Raw genomic sequence first — 23,193 nt, 5'->3', positions numbered from 1 at the left:
AAATAGTTACAGTCTGACAATGCCTCTAGCCATTTCTTGATTTTACATGGATTGAACTAAAATGGCTGAATACTGGGATCTTTGATTTAGGCACCTCAGTTAGAAGCTGAGATTGGACATCCAATTCTGGCTAAAGGTTGTTGGAAATTTTTCAGCTTTGTCCTTTGCATTGATGTATTGGGCTACCCGTCATTAAGAATGGTGATAATTATAGAGCCTTCTCCACTGAATTGTTTAATTAACCATTGCCACTCACGACTGGGTGTGGCATGACTGCAGAACTTAGATCTGATCCATCGGTTGTAACATCACTTAACCCTGTCTGTGACATGCAGTTTTATACTTTGTAATTGGGGTATTTGTTATTAGAGTGTTCTGTGAATGTTTTGGCAAGTGCATCATAATACACCTTAGTAAGACGCTTCCCTGGGATGCTTGGAGACAAGTGAAAATGCCTGTCTGTTTATATTGTCACACTTTTCTAAAGGTAAAAGTCACCATATTCTTACCAGACTACAAGGCTGCTCTGTCATTGAATCATACAGCACGGAAACAGACCCTTCGGTCCAACTTCACCATGCCAACTAGATATCCTAAATTAATCTAGTCCCATTTGCCAGCATTTGGCATCCCTCTAAATCCTTCCTGTTCATATACCCGTCCAAATGCCTTTTAAATGTTTTTATTGTACCAGCTTCTACCACTTCCTCAGGCAGGTCGTTCCATGCACACACAACCTTCTACCTGAAAATTTGCCCCTTAAATCCCTTTTAAATCTTTCTCTTCTCAGCTTAAACAGAGGCCCTCTAGTTTTGGCTTTCCCCGCGCCAGGGAAAAGACCTTGGCTATTCACACTGTCTATGACCCTCATACCTTTTATAAATCTCAATAAGGCCACCCCTCAGCCTCCAGCACTCCAAGGAAAATAGCCTCAGCCTATTCGTTCTCTCCCTATAGCACAAAACCTCCTACTCTGGCAACATCATTGTAAGTCTTTTCTGAACCCTTTCCAAGTTTAACAACATCCCTCCTATAGCAAGGAGACCAAAATTGCACACACTATTCCAAAAGTGGCCTAACCAATGTCCTGTACAACCACAACATGACCTCCCAACTCAATGCACTGACCAATACAAGCAAGTATGACAAACACCTTCTTCACTCCCCTATCTACCTGTGACCCCACTTTCAAGGACTTATGAGCTTGGACTCCAAAGTCTCTTGGTTCAGCACATCTCCCCAGGACCTTACTGTTAAGTGCATAAGTCCTGCCCTGATTTGCCTTTCCAAAATGCAGCATCTCACATTTATCTAAATTAAACTTCATCTACCACTCCATGGCCCATTGGCCCTCTGATCTCGGTCCCATTGTCCTCTGAGGTAACCTTCCTCACGGTGCACTACACCTCCAATTTTGGTGTCATCTGCAAACTTACTAACCATGCCTGCTATGTTCATATCCAAATCATTTATATAAATGATGAAAAGCAGTGGACCCAGCACCATTGGTCACAGGTCTCCAGTCCTGAAAAGCAACCCTCTGTTTGAGCCGTTTCAATATCCAAATGGCTAGCTTTCCCTGTACTTCATACGATCTAATGTTGCTAACCAGTCTACCATGAGGAATCTTGTCAAATGCCATACTGAAGTCCACGCAGAATCATGTTCACCACTTTGCCCTCGTCAATGTCTTTGTTACTTCTTCAAACAGACTCAATCAAGTTAGTGAGACACAATTTCCTACACACAAAGCCGTGTTGACATCCCTAATCGGTCCCTGCTTTTCCAAATACATGTAAAACCTGTCCCTCCGGATTCTTCCAACAATATGCCCAACACTGATGTCAGGCTCACCGGTCTATAGTACCATGATTTTTCCTTACCACTCTTCTTAAATAGTAGCACCATGTTAGCCAACCTCATCAGCACCTTACCTGTGGCTATTGATATGGAAATATCTCAGCGAGGGCCCAGCAATCATTTCCGTAGCTTCCCACAAGAGTTCTAGGCTACACCTGATCAGGTGTCAGGGATTTATTCACCTTTAGTGATGACTGGTGGAGAGGGTTGAGAAGGAGATTCCTTCATGGTAATGGCAACTCACCAACTGTCAAGTCGTACATTGCAAACTGTTGTCCAACTAACTGATGTAACCAATGCTTTATCTGTAATACACCATTGCCGTTGTTGTTCAGCCACCTCCTTTCATGAATACATAGTCCATGCGATTTAAACGTTATGGACGTAAGATTCTTCCGCTAAAATTGTTCTCGGTATTGCTTCTGCTGCCATCTACCTATTCAGTTATGTTAGAACAAGTTAGCTATAAATAATTTCAGTCAGATTTGGTTTCCTACTTCTTTGGGTATCCGTCCCAGGATTTCCTGCGGGTCTTTCTCAGATATTTACCTTTTAATTTCTCACGACCTTGTAAAATAAACAACGAGCAAATATGTGTAATATTTAAGAAGCAAATTTTAATTTTAATAGAAGTACTGTTTAGTGAAATAAGCAAAATTTACCTTCTCAAACTTCTTGACAAACATTCAGCCTTAGACGTAATGTTAATGCCATGTATTTTGTTTACTCTAATATCAACTTGTTAGCATTAGCTAATAAGATAGATGAGTAGAAAGCTAATTTATAACTGTTTTCTAGATTTGTAAACATACATTCGCACATTTTGGTTAGAACTGTTACTCACTATGTCTGCCTTTTTTAAGCGCAGGAGGTAGTTGTTTGGTCAGTCATCCCTGTGTTGGGTCTTTGAGACCTTTAAATTGTCCTAGACATTCTGTTCTTTCCCTTAGCCGTATAATTTATGGTTTTTTTGGTTTCATATTGATGTTGACTGCTTTACAAAAAAAGAAAAGGGACTGATATTGATATAAGAGGGTAAATTTTTACATTTAAGACCCCAATTGCTTGGTCCATTTTAAAGCGTTTTTTCTTCCTATCGAAAATTTGTTTCAGTTTGGCCATGCAGGAGTCCAGTCACCCCTGCTTAACTCTAGAACTAACCAGTATCACCTAAAATGCAAGATTAGTTTTCTCTTCTGTAAATTTTCGTTAAGGTCTATGAAATTGGTGATAGCCAAACATTGAGACTTTGCTTTTCAATGAATCGTTTTTTTTTAAATTCCTGTAACATCAGAATGAGTTGGGGAATCGCCTTATGCCAGCTTTTGATACTCCATCCAGAATTCCATATTCTGACGTAAACATTGGTCGTGGAACAGCCCATCCTCCACGTTGGACCTCAGACAGCACAGTTGCAGAAGTGACCAGCATTCAGCTGGAGTTTCGAGAGCTCAGCCGATTGACTAAAGAAGACAAATATCAGGTATTGTAGATTGGTGAATTGCAGCTGGCTTATCTGAAATTGTAGCCATTTTGATCAGCTTGTTCAGATATGCTGCAGGGCAGCTGGGACTTGAACCTGGACCTTTCGGCCTAGAGTTAGGTATGCAGCACTCTGCTACAATTCCCTTCCTGACATTATTGTTATTTTTAAATCAACCTGTTAGGACATGTGTGAAACACATCCACCACAGGTTAGACTTGAACCCAGATGCCCCAGATCACAGGTTGTAACTGTGACACAAGAGTCATCTGCCATATGAAATTTTATCCATGGCTTGAACGTAATCCTTAAAATGTAGCACTAATTGTGATTTGTCAACTGAGAATATCTATAATCTAGCATTAAGTCAATCTTCTGAATAATATTCAGCTTAGTCTAATATCAACTTGCAAGCTTTAGCTAAAAAGATAGAGTAGAAAACTAATCTACAACTGTTTTGTGAATTTGTAAATTTTTCTTGCTTTGTGTCTATTTTCTGTCCTGAGCAGTATTTTTTAAAATTCTAATTGCAGATGCGTTTATCAAGAAAATTTGGTTTGCTCAACACTTGTATAACATGCCAATCTGTTTAAATCAATGTAATTTACATTGACACACACCTAAGGAAAGCTAGGATCAGGTAATCTTGCTTTTTTTAGATGAAAGTAGGGCAGCTTTCAGTTGTACTCCAACTCTGATGCATTGCAGTAATTGCAGATCTAAAGTAGTAACAGGAACTTACTGGGCAGCAGATCTCTCTGCTGTGCCTGTCCACTGTCACTGTTTTATGCTCTATACACATGCCTGAAATAAATTGCAATTGGTTCAAACTTTATGCTCATTAAAGTCAGCAAGTCGTAATCAATATCTTCCCTTGAAGTGTCCAGGTAGGAGAGAACTAGATTCAATAAGAACCAAATTTGAAGACACAGTATTACAGGATTTCCAGTTATATTTTCTGTAGCCACATTTTGTATTGTTATAATGGTTTGAGATGCAGTGACCAGGTCATCCCTTTTCTTCCCCTGAATGTTTAACATTTCAATTATATTTTGAAACTATCAGACTAGATTTGTTTAAGGTTGTCCTTTGTCTTTGTGGGCTTTTAAACTGAATTTATGTTGCCTCATTGTGTAAGCAATTCTAAATAATGAATACTTAAATATTGGGAATACTGAAACCTTTGTTCATAATCTTGGCCCCTCCAATGCTGAGTTACATCAGTTCATTCCTCTTCCTAGCAACCATCTTTGTGAGAAACATGACTGTTCTCAACTTTCAGCCCATATTGATCCCATGGAACAGATGTGTGTCAGGACTAAGACTGCCTGTTTCCACCTGCAGGCATCTCCTGATCTGTCTTTTGTTCCAACTCATCTCTTGTTGAAAGTCTCATCCATGTCTTTACTACTCCTAAGCATGAGTATTCCATCACAGGCCTGGCTGATCTCCCAGAAGCTACCCTCTGAAAACCTGAGGTCATCCAGAAATCCACTGCCTGTGTATTAGTCTGTACCAAACCTGTTTCATCAGACGGCTTCATGTTCTACATTAGCTCCCTGTCAAGCAACATGTTTGTTTACCCTTGTTTCAAATCATCCATGGTCTTGCCATCTGCAGTCCCCTCCCATCCTCATAATCTTCCTAACTAACAGGACTTATCTCATTCTGGCTATTTAAGTAAACCTTTTTTTTTATTCGCTTCATCATTGATGGCTCTATCTTCAACTGCCTTGGCACAATGCTCTGGAATTCTCCTCCTGCTTCTCATTGCCTGCCTACCTCACTTTGGTCCTTTTAAGACACTCCTTAAATTTGGTAAAGCTAGTATTTTTTTGACACCTACCTTAATACCTTCTTATGTAGCTAGGTACTATACTTCCTTTTATAATGTTCCTGTGAAATACCTTGGAACATTACTTCAGGGGTGTAATACAAATGGTTGTAGTCGAGAGAGTGCAAAATTATTTTCTTGTTCCTATCAGTGGATGAGGAAAGCTGTGTACAGGTCAACTACCTTAAACCCTGGCTAACCAAAAACTGGCCGTGCTCACACACTGACATTCAGAAAAAATCCTCCATGCGTCAATAGTCTAAACAAAAGAATTATCCTGAGCTATACGGTTTGCTGCTGCTGTTGTCCAGTGGACTCCAGATTAGAAACCTTCTTTGCGCACAGGTTCTATCCTATGCTCCAAGCCACCCTAGACCTTTCCTAACCGAAAATCCAGAAAAGTCTTTTTGCTTTCTTTCATGGTTTGGTGCTTCACTTTTTGTTAAATCATTACTCCACATCTGCACAGCATCTCATTGTGGTCGTAACTGGTTTGGCAGGGATGTGTGCTTTTCCCTCCTGTGACAGAACTTGGGGTTGCCTTCATTGTTTGTGTAGCTCCTCTTCCTTTCCACCACCACAAGCATTTAAGTATCAGACAGATTTCATGATATTCTGTATCTTGATCTGCCCGAGCTTGTTGCAAGAAAATGAGTTGCCGTCAAATGGTGTTTCCTTTATTTTCAGGGTTTCTAGTCTTCAGGTGGCACATTGAAGCAAGATCCCATTTGCCCCTTCACGTGGTTGTTAAAAATAGCCCATAGTACTGAAAGACAAGCTGGGATATTATCTGTGATGTCCTGGTCAATACTTGCTTCCAAACAATAGTGTAAAAATAGATTATCTGGACTTCTGTCTTTCTTTGTTTGGATCTTTACTATGTCCAATTTGGTTATTGTGTTTTCTTACTTTATAAGAATGACTACATGTCAAGGTGAAATTCACTAATAAGATGTGGGTGTCACTGGCTAGGCCATAATATTTTCCCAGCCCATATTGCCCATGAGAGAGTGATGGTGAGCTGTCTTTTTGAAATGTGTAGGAGCATCCACAGCGCCTCTGGAAAGGAAATTCCGGGATTTTGACCCAGTGGCTGTGAAGGATCAGTGATACGGTTACAAATCAAAATACGTGTATTGTGATGATTATATTTCTACTGCCTACTGCCCTTGTCTTTCTTGTTGGTGGAGGTTTGTAAATTGTCTTGGAGGTGTTTTGTGCCATAATGCAGTGCGTCATGTAGATGTACTCATTGCTGTCACAGTGCATTAATATGCACTGGAATGGAATATGGTAGATGGAGTGCACTAATGTGGCCTGCTTTGACCTGGATGGTCATGAGCTTTTTGAGTGTTGTAGGGGCTGCACTCATCCAGTCAATTGCACTCCTGACTTGTCATTGTAGATAGTGTAAAAGCTTTGGGAGTCACAAGGTGAATTACTCTACCCTGAACTCCCAGTCTCTGTCCTGCTTTTATCACTACTATATAGTACTTTTCATGATTGGTTCAATTCAGTTTCTGATCAATGGTAATTCTTAGGATGATGTTCGAGGGCGATTCAACTGATATAATTGAATGTCAAGGGATAATGGTTAGATTCTCTCATTTGAGATGGTCATTGTCTGATACTTGCAATCAAGTTACTTGTAACTAATCAGCCAAAGCCCATATGTTGTCCAGGTCTTGCTGTATTAGGTTGCGGGCTGCCTCAGTATCTAAGGTGTTCTGTGGCATTGAACATTGAGCAATTGTCCTCACTTTGGACCTTAATAGAAAGTCATTTATGAATTAGCTGAAGCTTGTTAGGCCTAGGACACAACCTTAAGGAATCTCTGCAGGGATATCCTGGTACTGACTCCTAATTGACACCCCGCAGTCACAACCACTTTGTGTCAGGAATAATTCTAACCAGTGATTCCTCCTGATTGCTTTGGATTCAAGTTTTGTTAGGCCACCTTGAAGTCAAAAGCTGTTACTCCAGTCTCACCTTTGGAGTTCACTTCTGTCCGTGGTTTGACAAAGGCTGTCAGGTCAGCAGTGAGTGGTCCTAGCAGAGTCCAAGGAGACAATAGGAAATCAGGATACTGCTGAACAAGTGCCTCGTGATAGCACTGTGGACAAGCCTTTCTGATAGGGCAATAATTGTCAGGGTCAATTTGTCCCTTTTTATTTGTGGATTGGACATACCTGGGCAATTCTCCAGTATCATTGTAGGTGTCAGAGTTAGAACTGTACTGGAACAGCTTGGCTTAGGGTGCAGCTGATTCTGCAGCAAAAGTCTTTAATATTGTTGCCGGCTTATTGTCAGGGCTCATAGCATTTGCAGTATCCTATGCCTCCAACTGTTTCTTTATATCACATGTAGTGAATTGAATTGGTGAAGCCTGGCATATTTGCTGGGGTCCGAATATTGGTCCGTCACGATTGATTGTAAATCCTGTGGTCATGAAAGATGCTACGTAAATTAGATTATTTAAATTTATATCAGTTCTTGAATTCTGAAGTTAAGAATTTCTTTTTAAACAGGCAGCAGTAAATGAAGTAATGAAACATATTCACAAACTTGGAGGGAAAATGGATGGATTAGTTCCAATGTTCATAAACACTAACTCTGGCCAGTTTAGTCACCTTGGAGTCTATACACTTGGTGCCAGGGCTGACAGCTACTATGAGTATCTACTAAAACAGTGGATTCAGGGAGGAAGGAAAGAATCAGAGTAAGTGATACACAATTCAAGTTCATCCAACCGGTGCCTTTCATCAGTAACCTTGCAGTTTATTTTCTTTCATCTTTTTCTTTAAATTACAGAACTAAATAGACTTGTTAAAAAATGTAATGTTTACTAAACTTTTTGTGCCATCTGGGTCTGTATCTGATGCCATGCAGCAATAATGCCACCCCTCAATGTGCTGTCATCTGTCCTGCAATAATCTCCATTGTGTATGCTTCAGAGTTTGCACTGACGTGAATCTGAAATGACTTTATAATTGTGAGAAAATGCTAGACAGACACTGAAGGTATTGGTTGTCAGTATCATTCAACCAGCTATTTGAAAGATGATTTGTGATGTAGCTTGTTGGTATTCCTGCTTATTGCTCTGTTGCTGTCAGTGTCGTGTAATTCAATTTTCTGTTTATACTTAGGTTAGTACTTGTTTAAAAAAAGCCTGTGTTGATTTCCATTATTGTGTTTGTCAGCTTATTAGATGACTACCTGCAAGCTATAGAGGGTATCAAGAAGAACTTGATTCGGAAGTCAGAACCAAGAAAACTGACATTTGTAGGTGAATTGTCCCACAATCAATTCAGTCCTAAGATGGTAAGTAGCTTTGAAATCAGAATGTGATCTCCATTCTTACTCAAATTAGTTAATGTGTAACCAATGAAACTGCCTCACTCTTCACTAATTTTTGTGTTGCAGTGGTGTTTCTGGCACTCATGTGGCGCAGTGGTAGGGTCCGTACCTCTGAGCCAAGATTCCTAAGTTCAAGAGGTGTGCAGTGGCATCTCTGAATGGGTTGCTTAGAAAATATCTAGAGGTGTTTCTGATGGTGAACCTCACTTTAGGGCTTGAGTCCAGATCAGCATGGGCTGCTTTGAATCAATTTTATCCCTGGGTTTATTCTCTGATTATAGATGCTTAATAACCATTCCACTACTGTGGAAGAATTTCATCAACAGAGGTGTTTACTCCAAGACTAGTTTATTCTTTGAGCAGGTCCATAAACTATTGTATGAAAGCTCAAATTGATATGAAATAACCATCACCTTTTGTACAGAAATCGTCTTTAATGACTGAATTTACTTCCACTGCATTGCACTAGTTAATCATTAAATCCAGCTTTGCACGTGTTATATGATTGGCCTTATCAGCTTTTTAAATAGATCCTGATCCATTCGTTCACACTGTAAAATTGATGTTGAAATGGGTTGTATCAAAGTTATTCTGCAGGATAATGTGTACCCTGATCAGGGTCATTTCTCCCTATATATCTCTGAAACTTTCGAAAAGCTGTAAGGTACCACTTATGGTGCTGAAAAATGTCGAGTTTATCACCAAATGGTCAGGAAGTGTATGTCAAAACTAAGCAATTTCACTATGCTATCATGCAGTGCTGTTTTCCACTAACAAGATTAGATTAGATTCCCTACAATGTGGAAACAGGCCCTTCAGCCCAACAAGCCCACACCGCCCCTTGGAGCATCTCACCCAGGCCCACCCCCCTATAACCCACACACCCCTGAACACCTATGGGCAATTTAGCATGGCCAATCCACTCAGCTTGCACATCTTTGGACTGTGGGAGGAAACCGCAGCACCCGGAGGAAACTCTCTCAGATATGGGGAGAATGTGCAAACTCCACGCAGACAGTTTTACTGGGCTAGAATTGAACCTGGGTCCCTGGTGCTGTGAGGCTGCAGTGCTAACCACTGAGCCACCGTGCTGCCCAGATATTACTGTCAAGCCGAAGAAACATTCTGCCTATCACAAGTGAGTAGTGTGGTATGTGAGATTGACTACTGATGTAATTCCAGGTTTGTAGGCTATGAAGTCCCAGTAACCTTGCAGTTTATTTTCTTTCATCTTTACAATTGTTATTTTTAAATCAACCTGTTAGGACATGTGTGAAACACATCCACCACAGGTTAGACTTGAACCCAGATGCCCCAGATCACAGGTTGTAACTGTGACACAAGAGTCATCTGCCATATGAAATTTTATCCATGGCTTGAACGTAATCCTTAAAATGTAGCACTAATTGTGATTTGTCAAGAGACTGGTGGATTGCAGCATGGACCTTTGGCTGTTTGCAATAGGGTTCTGGCTATACCCAACCAGCCTAAGTGTGCAAAACAATGGCCGACAGTAGATGTGACTCTGCAACTGTGTAATATTTGTCGAGTGTGAGTGAAGGATTATGTTGTCAAATACTTTAGGGTTATCAATCAAGTTTGCAGTGTGGTGTACTGATGTGTACAAGAAACAGCATGTATTAATACTTAGGGTCCTTTTTTCTGTAAACAGAACATGTTCATGTGCTGTGCGTGTTTTAACTCAACAGATTAGAACATAGAACAGAACAGTACAGCACAGGCCCTTTGGCCCACGACGTTGTGCCGATGTATTATCCTACTCAAACTACGCTGCATACCCTTTGTTTTACTATCATCCATGTGCCTATCCACGAGTTGCTTAAATGTCCCTATTGTATCTGACTCCACTACCACTGTTGGCAGCAGTGCATCCCACGCACCCACCACTCTGTGTAAAGAATCTACCTCTGACATCTCCCCTATACTTCCACCAGTCATCTTAAAATTATGCCCCCTCATAATAGTCAGTTTTGCCCTGGGAAAAGGTCTCTGCCTATCCACTCTATCTGTGCCCCTCCTCATCTTATACACCTCTATCAGGTCATTTCACATCCTTCCTCACTCCAATGAGAAAAGCCCTAGCTCCCTCACCCTTTCCTCATAAGACATGCCCTACAGTCCAGGCAGCAATCTGGTAAATTTCTTCTGCACCCTCTCTAAAGCTTCCACATCCTTCCTACAATGATGCGACCAGAACTGAACACAATATTCCAAGTATGGTCTAACCAGAGTTTAATAGATGCAATCAGAGATAATGGGAACTGCAGATGCTGGAGAATTCCAAGATAATAAAATGTGAGGCTGGATGAACACAGCAGGCCAAGCAGCATCTCAGGAGCACAAAAGCTGACGTTTCGGGCCTAGACCCTTCTTCAGAGAGGGGGATGGGGAGAGGGAGCTGGAATAAATAGGGAGAGAGGGGGAGGCGGACCGAAGATGGAGAGTAAAGAAGATAGGTGGAGACAGTATAGGTGGGGAGGTAGGGAGGGGATAGGTCAGTCCAGGGAAGACGGACAGGTCAAGGAGGTGGGATGAGGTTAGTAGGTAGCTGGGGGTGCGGCTTGGTGTGGGAGGAAGGGATGGGTGAGAGGAAGAACCGGTTAGGGAGGCAGAGACAGGTTGGACTGGTTTTGGGATGCAGTGGGTGGGGGGGAAGAGCTGGGCTGGTTGTGTGGTGCAGTGGGGGGAGGGGACGAACTAGGCTGGTTTAGGGATGCAGTAGGGGAAGGGGAGATTTTGAAACTGGTGAAGTCCACATTGATACCATATGGCTGCAGGGTTCCCAGGCGGAATATGAGTTGCTGTTCCTGCAACCTTCGGGTGGCATCATTGTGGCACTGCAGGAGGCCCATGATGGACATGTCATCTAGAGAATGGGAGGGGGAGTGGAAATGGTTTGCGACTAGGAGGTGCAGTTGTTTGTTGCGAACTGAGCGGAGGTGTTCTGCAAAGCGGTCTCCAAGCCTCCGCTTGGTTTCCCCAATGTAGAGGAAGCCGCACCGGGTACAGTGGATGCAGTATACCACATTGGCAGATGTGCAGGTGAACCTCTGCTTAATGTGGAAAGTCATATTGGGGCCTGCGATAGGGGTGAGGGAGGAGGTGTGGGGACAAGTGTAGCATTTCCTGCGGTTGCAGGGGAAGGTGCTGGGTGTGGTGGGGTTGGAGGGCAATCCGACCCCACCACCCAAGACGTTTTTCCATCCCCTCCCCTGTCTGCTTTCCGGAGAGACCACTCTCTCCGTGACTCCCTTGTTCGCTCCACACTGCCCTCCAACCCCACCACACCCGGCACCTTCCCCTGCAACCGCAGGAAATGCTACACTTGCCCCCACACCTCCCCCGTCACCCCTATAGCAGGCCCCAAGATGACATTCCACATTAAGCAGAGGTTCACCTGCACATCTGCCAATGTGGTATACTGCATCCATTGTACCCGGTGCGGCTTCCTCTACATTGGGGAAACCAAGCGGAGGCTTGGAGACCGCTTTGCAGAACACCTCCGCTCAGTTCGCAACAAACAACTGCACCTCCCAGTCGCAAACCATTTCCACTCCCCCTCCCATTCTTTCGATGACATGTCCATCATGGGCCTCCTGCAGTGCCACAATGATGCCACCCGAAGGTTGCAGGAACAGCAACTCATATTCCGCCTGGGAACCCTGCAGCCATATGGTATCAATGTGGACTTCACCAGTTTCAAAATCTCCCCTTCCCCTACTGCATCCCTAAACCAGCCTAGTTCGTCCCCTCCCCCCACTGCACCACACAACCAGCCCAGCTCTTCCCCCCCCCCCCCCACACCCACTGCATCCCAAAACCAGTCCAATCTGTCTCTGCCTCCCTAACCGGTTCTTCCTCTCACCCATCCCTTCCTCCCACACCAAGCCGCACCCCCATCTACCTACTAACCTCATCCCACCTCCTTGACCTGCCCGTCTTCCCTGGACTGCTGTGTTCATCCAGCCTCACATTTTATTATCTTTTAATAGATGCAAGTTTGCTCACTGAGCTGGAAGGTTAGTTTTCAGACGTTTCGTCACCATTCTAGGTAACATCATCAGTGAGCCTCCGATGAAGCGCTGGTGTTATGTCCCGCTTTCTATTTATCTGTTTAGGTTTCCTTGGGTTGGTGATCTCATTTCCTGTTCTTTTTCTCAGGGGATGGTAGATTGGCTCCAAATCAATGTGTGTGTTGATGGAGTTCCGGTTGGAATGCCATGCTTCTAGGAATTCTCGTGCGTGTCTCTGTTTGGCTTGTCCTAGGGTGGATGTGTTGTCCCAGTCAAAGTGGTGTCCTTCCTTATCTGTATGTAAGGATACGAGTGATAGTGGGTCATGATGTTTTGTGGCTCGTTGATGTTCATGTATCTCGGTGGCTAGCTTTCTGCCAGTTTGTCCAATGTAATGTTTGTCACAGTTCTTGCAAGGTATTTTGTCGATGACGTTTGTTTTGCTTGTTGTCTGTATAGGGTCTTTTAACTTCATTAGCTGCTGTTTTAGTGTGTTGCTGGGTTTGTGGGCTACCCTGATGCCAAGAGGTCCGAGTAGTCTGGCAGTCATTTTGGAAATGTCTTTGATGTAGGGGAGAGTGGTTATGGTTTCTGAGCCACTTTTGTCTGTTTGTTTGGGTTTGTTGCTGAGAAATCGGAGGACTGTGCTCATTGGGTACCCGTTCTTTTTGAATACGCTATATAGGTGATTTTCTTCTGCTCTTCGTAGAAACGTCTGAAAACTAACCTTCCAGCTCAGCGAGCAAACTCACATCCAGAACCTCAACCTGAGCTACAAATCTTCTCAAAACTCGCTAGTTTAATAGAGCTGCAGCATAACCTTGCAGCTCTTATACTCAATTCCCCTGCCAATGAAAGCCAACACACTATATGCTTTCTTAACAAATCTATCAACTTGGGTAGCAGCTTTGAGGGATGTATGGATATGGAACCCAAGATCACTCTGTTTCTCCACACTGCCGATAATCCTGCCATTAACCCTGTCTTGAATCTGTGGAAAAGGAGGGTATAAGTTAAGAACGGAGAGTAATTATCTCTGTGAAATCAAAGAGATGGAGAAAGGGACCAGATAGCTCTATCTGTGTACTACTTTGTGTTGTGACAGTTACTAACTCAGATGGTGTTGCCAATCCTACCTTCTTCCTGCTTTATGTGAACAAAGTCAGAAACCACACGACACCAGGCCACAGTCCAACAGGCCCATTTGACAACACAAGCTCCCAGAGGCTCAGCCACCCCCCCAACCCCTCCCAGTTAACACCTGAAGAAGGGTTAAGGCTTTGAAAGCCTGTGCCGTCAAATAAACCCCTCTGGACCGCAACCTGGTGCCACGTGACCCCTGACCCTGTCCACCACAGGCAAATACTGGCACCTCCACATCACTGCTTTATGTGGGCAAGGTGACAGCCATTCACTGGTTCATTTCCCAGGGCAGTTCCCTGACCAATCAGACTTAACAGTCCTAGTTTAAAATTCAAACAATGCCTGACAAATTAACTTTCAATCATCATTAATTGGTGCATTTTCCATTGCAGCATCTTTGCCAAGGTTCACGTGCTAATTAATTGGCACTGTTGTGTCATGCCGCATAAATGATGGCTTTTGTCTTATGTTGGTATTCTTGTGAATTTTCCTGACAACTGCAAGACAAATAACATTCGACAAAATGTGCCCTTATTCAAGTTCTGTAATGTCAAACAACTATTTGGAATCATTACATGCAGGATTCTCAGGATTGTTGTGACTTAGTGTAGTGTATCTATTCCTGAGCCAGACAGCCTGGGCTCAAGTCCTGCCTTCGTGTGTAATAACGTTGCTGAACAGGCTAGTTAGAAAATATCCATATAGGATTCTGACTCTGCCTTACTGCCATCATCTCAAGGGCAGCTTGGGATGGGCAATAAATGCTGACCTCGCCAGGGATCATTGTATATTGTGAAAGGAAAGACAAAAAGAAGCTGCTTGCTATCCACCATTGTGCTATTTATTTTTCTTTATTTTACAGAAAATGTACATTAAAATGCTAGTTTCAAAGGTAATCCTGTGCTTTGAATTTGCATCTCTGTGGTGACAGAATAAAAGATTCTGTTATGTAGTCTTATTCCTGGAAGCTATTTGATCTTGGCTGAAGCCATTTATTTTCCAATTATATTATTTAGTGAATCCGGTTGTACAATTTGTTGAGCTGAAACAACCAGCAAGTAATGATTCAATTTGGAATACTGCAGTCAAAAAAAACATTTGTATTCAGTTAGGGATAGTGTTCTTGCAGAATTAGTATTTTGGATGGAGGTATTGGAATAGTGGAAATATCACTGGAGTAGCAATCTAGAACCCTAGGCCAAGTTTGGGATCCCAATCATGGCAGATAATGGACTTTGAATTCAATAAAGTCTGGAATAAGGAGCTCCCCTAATTACATGTAACCATTGCCGATTGTGGGAAAGCCCATCTGATTCATTGACGTGCCTTAAGGAAGGAAATCTGCTGTCCATATCTGTTCTGGCCTGCATATGATTTCAGACCTATAGCAATGTCAATCTTAACTGCCCTCTGAGTAAATAAGGATAGCTGATAAATTCTGCCCTAGCTAGAGATGTCCACATCCCATGAAATAATAATTTATAAAATGCAAACTCTGTTTAATTGTTGTCGGTTGGACTTGCACTTTACTTAATTGTTATCTACAATGAAAAATCTTGGGTTTCACAGAGATTTCATGTACAAAAGTGGGGGAATTATACTATATCTTCATAAAGCTCCAGTTAGACCACATGTAAAATATTACATCAACCAAGGTGAGGTGCAAGGCTGGAAAGGAAATTTACAAGAATGGTTCCAGGAATGGGGGATTTTACCTGTAAGATTAAGTTGAAGTTATTTTCCAAGTAACAACAGAAATTGAGGAGAGAGTTGATAAGGTTTGCAAGATTATGTTGACAGAAAAACTGTTCCCAAGAGCTGGTGGTACAAGGGCGAAGGAACATAGAATTTAGGTTTTTGACATGAAATGCATGGAGATGTGAAGAAGAAATTTTCTATGCAGCAAGTGGTAATGAACTGGAGAAGAATTAGGCACTTGAGGGCAATGGGACTGATTTGATTATCCTATGAAGAGTAGGGCATAGACTTAGTGGACCAAATGGTGTAATGACTGAATTTATTATGAATGCATAATGTTTGTAGAACAGAATAGCCACAGGTTTTTGATGTTATATTAGTTGATGTATTTTCAAATAACATAACCGGTTACTGGTTTATAGCAATATTTCATTCTTTTAAAATCGCATTGTTTTTGTTCATACATTATCCAGCATACATTGCCATAAATCAACAAAGAATGAACATTTAAGATCACACATCATTTATGTTTATTAAACACCTGTGAATTTCACTAATTCCTGTGATCAACAAATGCCCAAAGTGTGATGGCAGACAGTAAATACTCCTTCAATTTGTTGGCTTGTTAAGAAGTTAATGCATAAAATGGAAAAGGTAAAATAGAACTTGAAGTATATTTGGGAAAGCTCGTGGTGGTTAACTTTAATGTTTAAATGGATAAAAAGGCCTTTTGTTAGAAATGATATGGAGGTTGCTGGTGTTGGGACTGGCGTGGACAAGGTCAGAAATCGCATGACACCAGGTAATAGCCCGACAGGCTTATTTGAAAACCCAAGCTTTGGAGTCTTACCCCCTCCTTCAGATGTAAGAATCCAAAAGCTTGTGTTTTCAAATATATCTGTCGGACTATAATCTGGTGTTTTGTGATTTCTGACCTTTCATTAGTAAGTCACGTATCTCTCAGCTAGTATTACTGAATTTCTTAATTAAAAAATGCTAAATTAGTGGCACATTACATATTTTTCATTTGAGTCTTGTTTAACACTTTTAGACTGTGTTCGTGAAACTAAGAGGGCAGTGAGCATCTGAAAATGATTTTTTTTCTTCATGGTACTTTGGCATTGCATGTGGCCATGATCAAATATGGCATTCAGGTTGGTTCAGTTAACTGATACTTGGCAAAGAAAGGGAGATTTCTTCAGCTCAACTTCCTCTCCTGTAAGAACAACTCTCAGCTTCTCCAATCTATCCATGTAACTTATGTCTCTAATTACTGGACCAAATATGTTTTAAGAAGTTGGAACTGTCATTAATTTATTTAGGTCACAGTGTCTGTAAGCATTTTTTATATGTTTCACTTGTGTGCAATATTGATCTGAAGGTAAACAAGCAAGCTGTTTGAATTTACATTTTCTGATACTAACTCATTGGCAAAATTGAAGACACATGTTAAGCTGGATCTTGTATGAGAGTTGGGTTTAGTGCAACTGAAGGATACAGGTTACAGAACCCAGTCCAGCAGAAATCAAATTAAGCAGGCTGTAATATAATGTTCATTATGCTTTAAAAATTAGATCTACTTGTGGAGAGAAATATTTTTCATTTAGGTGACACAGTAGGTGTAATTATTGATTCATTGTTCAAATGGAACAAAAATCAGACAATCATTGCTACTTCTGGGAATATTACAGGGTTTTTGTTTATGCCAAGACCTATAATCTGTGCTCAGTATTTGGTTATTTGCCTTTGAGGTTTTAATGGAACTGTCCTGCGCCAATTATCAGTTAATATTTAAATAAAAAATCAAAACTTGTCTTTTCTCCTAAACTATGTAACTCTTCAGTACAGTGCATTTCAACTTTTATACTTTATTTGCATTTTTTAAAAAAGTCTTTGTGTGTGACAGAAACCAATGCAAACAGTAACTTGTGTGATTAGAGTGCCAAAACTGGTGTTGCTGAAAAAAGTTCTGTCCTCAGTGTACTTTTGACTGTTATGGATTTGGGACTAAAATGTCATTTTTGTTGTATAGTTTGAAGTCAAATCTGCCTCTGATTTTCTATTAAAATCAAGGCATTTCTCATTGATGTACCAAGAAGTTTGTGTATTGCCAGTATAGATGATGATGAGTCATTTCTTCCTTGTTTTTAAAGGATCATTTGGTGTGTTTCCTCCCTGGGACCCTAGCTTTAGGAGCTCACTATGGACTGAATGCAGATCACATGGAACTGGCAAAAGAACTGATGGAAACCTGTTATCAAATGTATGCACAAATAGAAACTGGACTAAGCCCGGAAATTGTACACTTCAATCTGAGTCCACACAATACCCAAGATGTAGAAGTTAAGGTAGGTGCAGTGGGAATTCTTTTTTTAAAGAAAAATGTAGTCCATGGTACTTAGTATTTATGATTGACATTGAATCCTTACAAATATTTGTTGTATTCAACCCCATGCAATCCTGTCTATTGACAATTCATGGATCATTTTTATAACTAAAAGTCACATCAGATAAATGTTTCAGTCAAAAATCTTGACAAGGTCCTTGTAAAAATTCTCACTACATGTAAACTTCAAGCAATGGAGAAGTAATAGAATCAAAAGTGTTGCTGTGCTGTGTCTTTTGAACATTGTTGTCCTAGGTGGTGAACATTGTCCATGAAACTGACACAGAATAGACATTAATTCACTGTGTTTGATTTAATGTCGAGATTAACATTAACTAGTGTAAATCAATGAGCATAATACAGATTGCAGTTTTGGAATGCTGGTGCTTTGTTTCAAGGAACAGAATTAACAGCTCCCCGCAATGCTGGAATGATGTACCAAAAGACATACTAGCAACAATCAGTCAGTGAAAGTGAGAATCCCCACCTCTGAACCAGAAGACCTGAGTTCAAGTCCCACCTGGTCCAGAAGTGTACCGTAACATCTCTGAACACGTTGATTAAAAATTCTTAGAACGTGAATAGCCATGCCAATACAGTATAAACTTTGTTGTTGCTAATTCAGTGAGTCCTCACTTTTCACATATGGGAGTTACACACTTAGATGTCGCTTGTGTATCGTTATAATGGCTTTTCAAAGTGCTGTTTCAGATAACAGTAAATCTTTTTGACAGCCTGCAGACAGACACAACCTTCTAAGACCTGAGACAGTAGAAAGCCTTTTCTATATGTATAGATTTACACGTGATAAAAAATACCAGGATTGGGGCTGGCAAATTCTCCAAAACTTTAACAAGTATACTCGGGTAAGTAACATGTAATTTTTGGCTCTTCAAACGTAAAATTGCTTGTGTTAAATGAGTAATACACATAATTAACCCTTTTTTGTTCAAATATTTAACAACCTCACGAATAATTATGAAAAAGCAACCATAGAAATATTGTGTTTGCTTGTTTTTTCAGTATTGCCTGTTCTTGCTGTGATCTCTTTTGCTAATTTTTTTTTGACAAAATGGAGGGATTTGAAGCTCTTTATTCTTGAATGTTTGACACTTTTATATAAGAATGGATTTCTTTTCATCTCTTAGTACTTCCATCCCATGGGGTCATGTAAATAGTGCACACTGGGTTGATGGGCTTGAATTTATCCTATACCCATTTGAAGCAGAAGCTACCACTATTTGAGGCCCCTTCGCAGAGGCAGGTCCTGACTCAAGTTGCCTGTGTTGGTAGCTAAAGTTCCAGGCCCGTACCCTGTTTATAAAATCCAGGATTCTGTTTAACCACATCTAACCCACCCTGCCACCTTCAACAGTATGTGCATTTATACTTCCTGTTGCTAGACCTCTTTAGAACTATTTTTCATAATTTCTTCTCTGGTTCTTCCTATCAAAATATATCGTTTCATACATCACGTCAACCCATTTGATGGCCTCCCTGAAGCTCATCATACTTCCAAGTTTTAGATAATCCGTAAATATGCATTCAGATCTGAGAATGATGTAGAAAAATACAACAGCCCTAATGTCAACTGCCTGGAAACTCCACCATTGTAACTTCACAATGAAACAATTGTTCACTCTTTCCTCTCACTGGACCAATTTTGTATCATGTTTTCACTTTTTTTTATTTCATGAACTTCAAATGGCAAGCTTGAGTGGCACTTATCAAATATCTTTTGGAAGTCCATTTAGATTGCACTGCCGTCATCGACCGTCTTGCTACCTGATCAAAAATCAAGTTAGTTAGACATGCTTTGCCTTTGACAAATCCACACTGGCTGTCCTTAACTAAATTATACATCCAGCTAATGATTAGTTTTGTCCGACAATATTGTTTCTGAAAGCATTTCTATCACAGGCATAAACTAACTGGCATGTTGTTGTATGGAAGGGTGAAAGAACTGGAGAGGAAGGAGATAATTAAGAGAAAGAAGGGGGTGGAGGACAAAAGGAATATGTTCATCAGCTAAAATATGACAGTTGTGAAACTCATACAGTGGCCTAAAGTGAATTTAATCTCATGGCTTTCCAGTAAGACATCAAACTGATGCATCACATTTTGTCTTAGGTGGCTTAAAAGATCCAGTGCACATTTTGAAGGGTAGCAAGTGTTATAGATCAAACCAAATCTCTTCAAAATATGATAAGAAGGTAGCCTAGACGCTACCTTTTTCTTATTTTAGTGAGGTGCTGTGTTCTAGATGTAATTCAATTGGTCAAACTACTTGATGTTAAACAAAACTTACTCAAGCACTACAGTTAAAATCCAACAAAACGAGGAACTTGGAAACTTAACTCTATTGAAACACTTAATAGATGCAGTAGCAATTACCATATTGGACAGTTGGTTAGTAACATCCAATAAACACACCCTTGGCAAAAAGGCAAATTCAGTAAAACAGAATTACGTGTGAAACACTATCAGCAAGAAAGAGATACATTCAGCTCCCCAGTGAGAGAGGGCAGCAGTTGGGAGAGATTCACTGCTTTTCAACCCTGCAGAGACCCCAGCAACTACTGCTGAAAGCTAACTAAAAATCCTGGATTTGAGCCATGCCTATTCAGGCTGCTTCTATCACTCCAACTTCTTAAAAAAAAAGCACCAAGGCCTCAAGTTATTTATCCTCTTTTAGACTGCTCGACACCCGTCCCCAAAGTCTTTCTAAAAGAAACATGGACAAAACACACCTCTTAAAGCTGCAGCATCATCGTACAAGGGAATTGAGGGCAATATTTATACTTCAGCTAACACAGATTAAACAATCATTATCCATATTACTATTCATCACTGTCATGTTATACCAGTGGCTACGTGGCTACACTTCACTTCAGGATGTCTTAATTATGGAAGTTGCTGTAGCAATGGCATGTAACCTATCAATTTATTGTGGAGGTTTTAACAATTGCTTGTAATTTTGCACAGGTTGACACTGGTGGATACACTTCTATTAATAATGTGAGGAAATCTGAGAACCCTGAACCCAGGGATAAAATGGAGAGCTTCTTCCTTGGAGAGACACTGAAATATTTATTCCTTCTATTTTCTAATGATTTCAACTTAATCAGCCTGGACAAATATATTTTTAATACTGAAGCACATATCCTTCCAATATGGACAACCTGATGAATGTTGAAATGCTTTGAATGTTGGCCTAATGTTTGGCACATCTTAGTTGTGGGATCTGATGTCAGCAGGAGATAACCACTGTGTGGAAGTTTTGTTCTACTTTGTATTGATCACTGTGAAAGTACATACCTACACAGATGTGTTCTTAAAAAAAAAATGTGAACATACAAACTATAAACCAGGGAACAAATATGTACATGAACTGTTGCACTCAAATGGCCTGTTTTACATTACAAAACATGCATACCAAACGTTGCCTCATCTCCATTCATTCGCTGATACCCAGTTCAGTCTAACAGATTAGTATATAATGGTCAATACACTACGCCAGTCTTTGCAGAAGAAAATTACATTTGTGTAGCTTGTCTTCTACAGAATGAATGGGTCATGAGATTTGATGTCAATTCAGATTTAAAATTTTAATATAATCCTTTTCAAATATAAAAACTCTAGTCTGAATTCTGATAAATATCAACTGTGGCAATTAATATTTTCCTTGGTTATTACAGACCAATCAAAATTGATTCTCAGTTCTTTGATCTATAACTGCTTTAAAAATTTACATTAACGATACATGGTGGCATCAACTATATTTATAATGTATGCAAGTGTTGAACATCTTAATCGAGTTGAAAATGTGGGTTCATAAAGGATAGGATAATCCATTAATCTAAATTTCTGTTTATTTGGTGGTTAAGCTATATTTCAAATCTAGGTTTTATTTAAATTCCTGTATATCTTCTAACTCCAACCCCATCCACTTTTTTCTACCATGCTTCAGGCTAGAGCTTTATTTGAAATATAGGGAACAAATGTCATCTAGCAGTGTCTTCACATAGATGCTATTGCCTGATGAAATAAGTTTCTTTATCTCTTAGGAACTTCAAATGAAATGTTTGGCTGCTTTTATTGCTTTAACAATGAAGTTCATCTGTGGCTGGTTGAAGGAGTAAAATGCAACATGAGTATTTTAAATTTAATATAAACATGGTTATAATTTAGGATATGAGCCATAATATGTAAGTTGTGCAAGTTATCTGAGATCAGTAATCTGATTAAATTTTCAAAATTGTTGTAAAGCTTGATTGGTCTTTGAGAGACAGTGAACTAATACCTGTTTGGACCCTTAGATTTTATGGAACCAGCAGCACATGACGATCTGCTCCATTTTGTTAATGCAAGGTTGCTTTTCTGTAGAGAAACCCCTTTTTCTAACTTCAAAATGAAATTAAGCAGTATTGTAAAGGTTACAAGCAGTGCTGCTTCTGATTTTTGTGCCACTGGCCGTAATTTTAAATGGCTGCCTTAAATGTGCACAGTTTATTTTAGTAGTTATCTGGGTGGGGTCTTATAGCTCCATGACTAAAAGGGAAATGAAACAGATAAGGATGAGTACTTTGAAATGAAGATAAATCCAATGAAATGGATGGTGGGCATTCACAATGGTGATCCAATCCATTTAAGAAAGGGGATGCAGATATTTTATGTACTTCCTTGTGAATATTATTCTAAATGCTGAAATATGTAACTACAAAAACTTTAACATGTATATGATTAATTTAAGTGTGTGGTTAAACGTATGATACAGGAAACCATTTAGAACATCATGCCTGTGCTGGCTCTTTGATACAGCTGTCCATTAATACATATCCCTTCTGTACAGTTATTTACTTTAGCTTTGATCATTAAATAACTCAATTGTTTTAAATTTATATATAGTTTTTAATCTAGGTCCTTATCCATCATTCCTTGAACTGAATGTACTGTTAAAATTTTGGACAGGGTTTTAGATGTAATTTTGTTTCCCTTCTAGACAACATTGTAAATAAAGTTAATTTGTCTGTAAATTGTTTACTTCATTTAAAACACGACAACTGTATAAAATTTTTCCAGTTCCAATGCATATACAAAATTACGTCTCTCCAGTACTAATTGTTTCATACATTTCCTTGTCATAATTCTTTTCAAACATTAACAAAAGTCCTTTGATTGTATACATTTTTGGTTCAACATCATCAGATGTTAACATCTGACTTGTGTTAAACATAACGAAGTTGACTACTTTTCACCCATTCTCTGATGATGCTTGATTCCATTTTACGAACCACAGTAACTGATGGTGGATCAGCAACGTTAGATGCTCTGAAAAATGATAATTTAAAACTTGAAAACAATTCAATCCATTAATTTCATTTGTTCTAGACATATT

General features: G+C 40.1%; 2 protein-coding genes across 3 annotated transcripts in view; one reads left to right on the top strand and one right to left on the bottom strand.

The window, feature by feature from the left end:
• Positions 1-22,819, top strand: part of man1b1b (mannosidase, alpha, class 1B, member 1b) — a 50,183-nt gene extending 27,364 nt beyond the window's left edge. For both annotated transcript variants that reach the window (XM_048558574.2, XM_048558573.2), the window contains exons 9-14: positions 3,155-3,343; positions 7,706-7,896; positions 8,378-8,498; positions 17,563-17,757; positions 18,530-18,661; positions 20,781-22,819. In XM_048558574.2, coding sequence (XP_048414531.1) covers positions 3,155-3,343; positions 7,706-7,896; positions 8,378-8,498; positions 17,563-17,757; positions 18,530-18,661; positions 20,781-20,981 — 1,029 coding nt within the window. In that variant the 3' untranslated portion in view covers positions 20,982-22,819. The remainder of the gene's footprint in view (positions 1-3,154; positions 3,344-7,705; positions 7,897-8,377; positions 8,499-17,562; positions 17,758-18,529; positions 18,662-20,780) is intronic.
• The window catches only part of LOC125465255 (uncharacterized), a 102,091-nt gene continuing 93,727 nt past the window's right edge, over positions 14,830-23,193 (bottom strand). Inside the window, exon 14 of the mRNA XM_048558533.2 lies at positions 14,830-23,126. Within this exon, the coding sequence (XP_048414490.2) occupies positions 23,024-23,126 (103 nt within the window). The 3' untranslated portion in view covers positions 14,830-23,023. The remainder of the gene's footprint in view (positions 23,127-23,193) is intronic.

This window comes from Stegostoma tigrinum, chromosome 29 (genome assembly GCF_030684315.1).
Source record: "Stegostoma tigrinum isolate sSteTig4 chromosome 29, sSteTig4.hap1, whole genome shotgun sequence".
NCBI lineage: Eukaryota > Metazoa > Chordata > Chondrichthyes > Orectolobiformes > Stegostomatidae > Stegostoma > Stegostoma tigrinum.
Note: the sequence above shows the minus strand (reverse complement) of the source record. Positions and strands in the feature narration are given on the sequence as shown.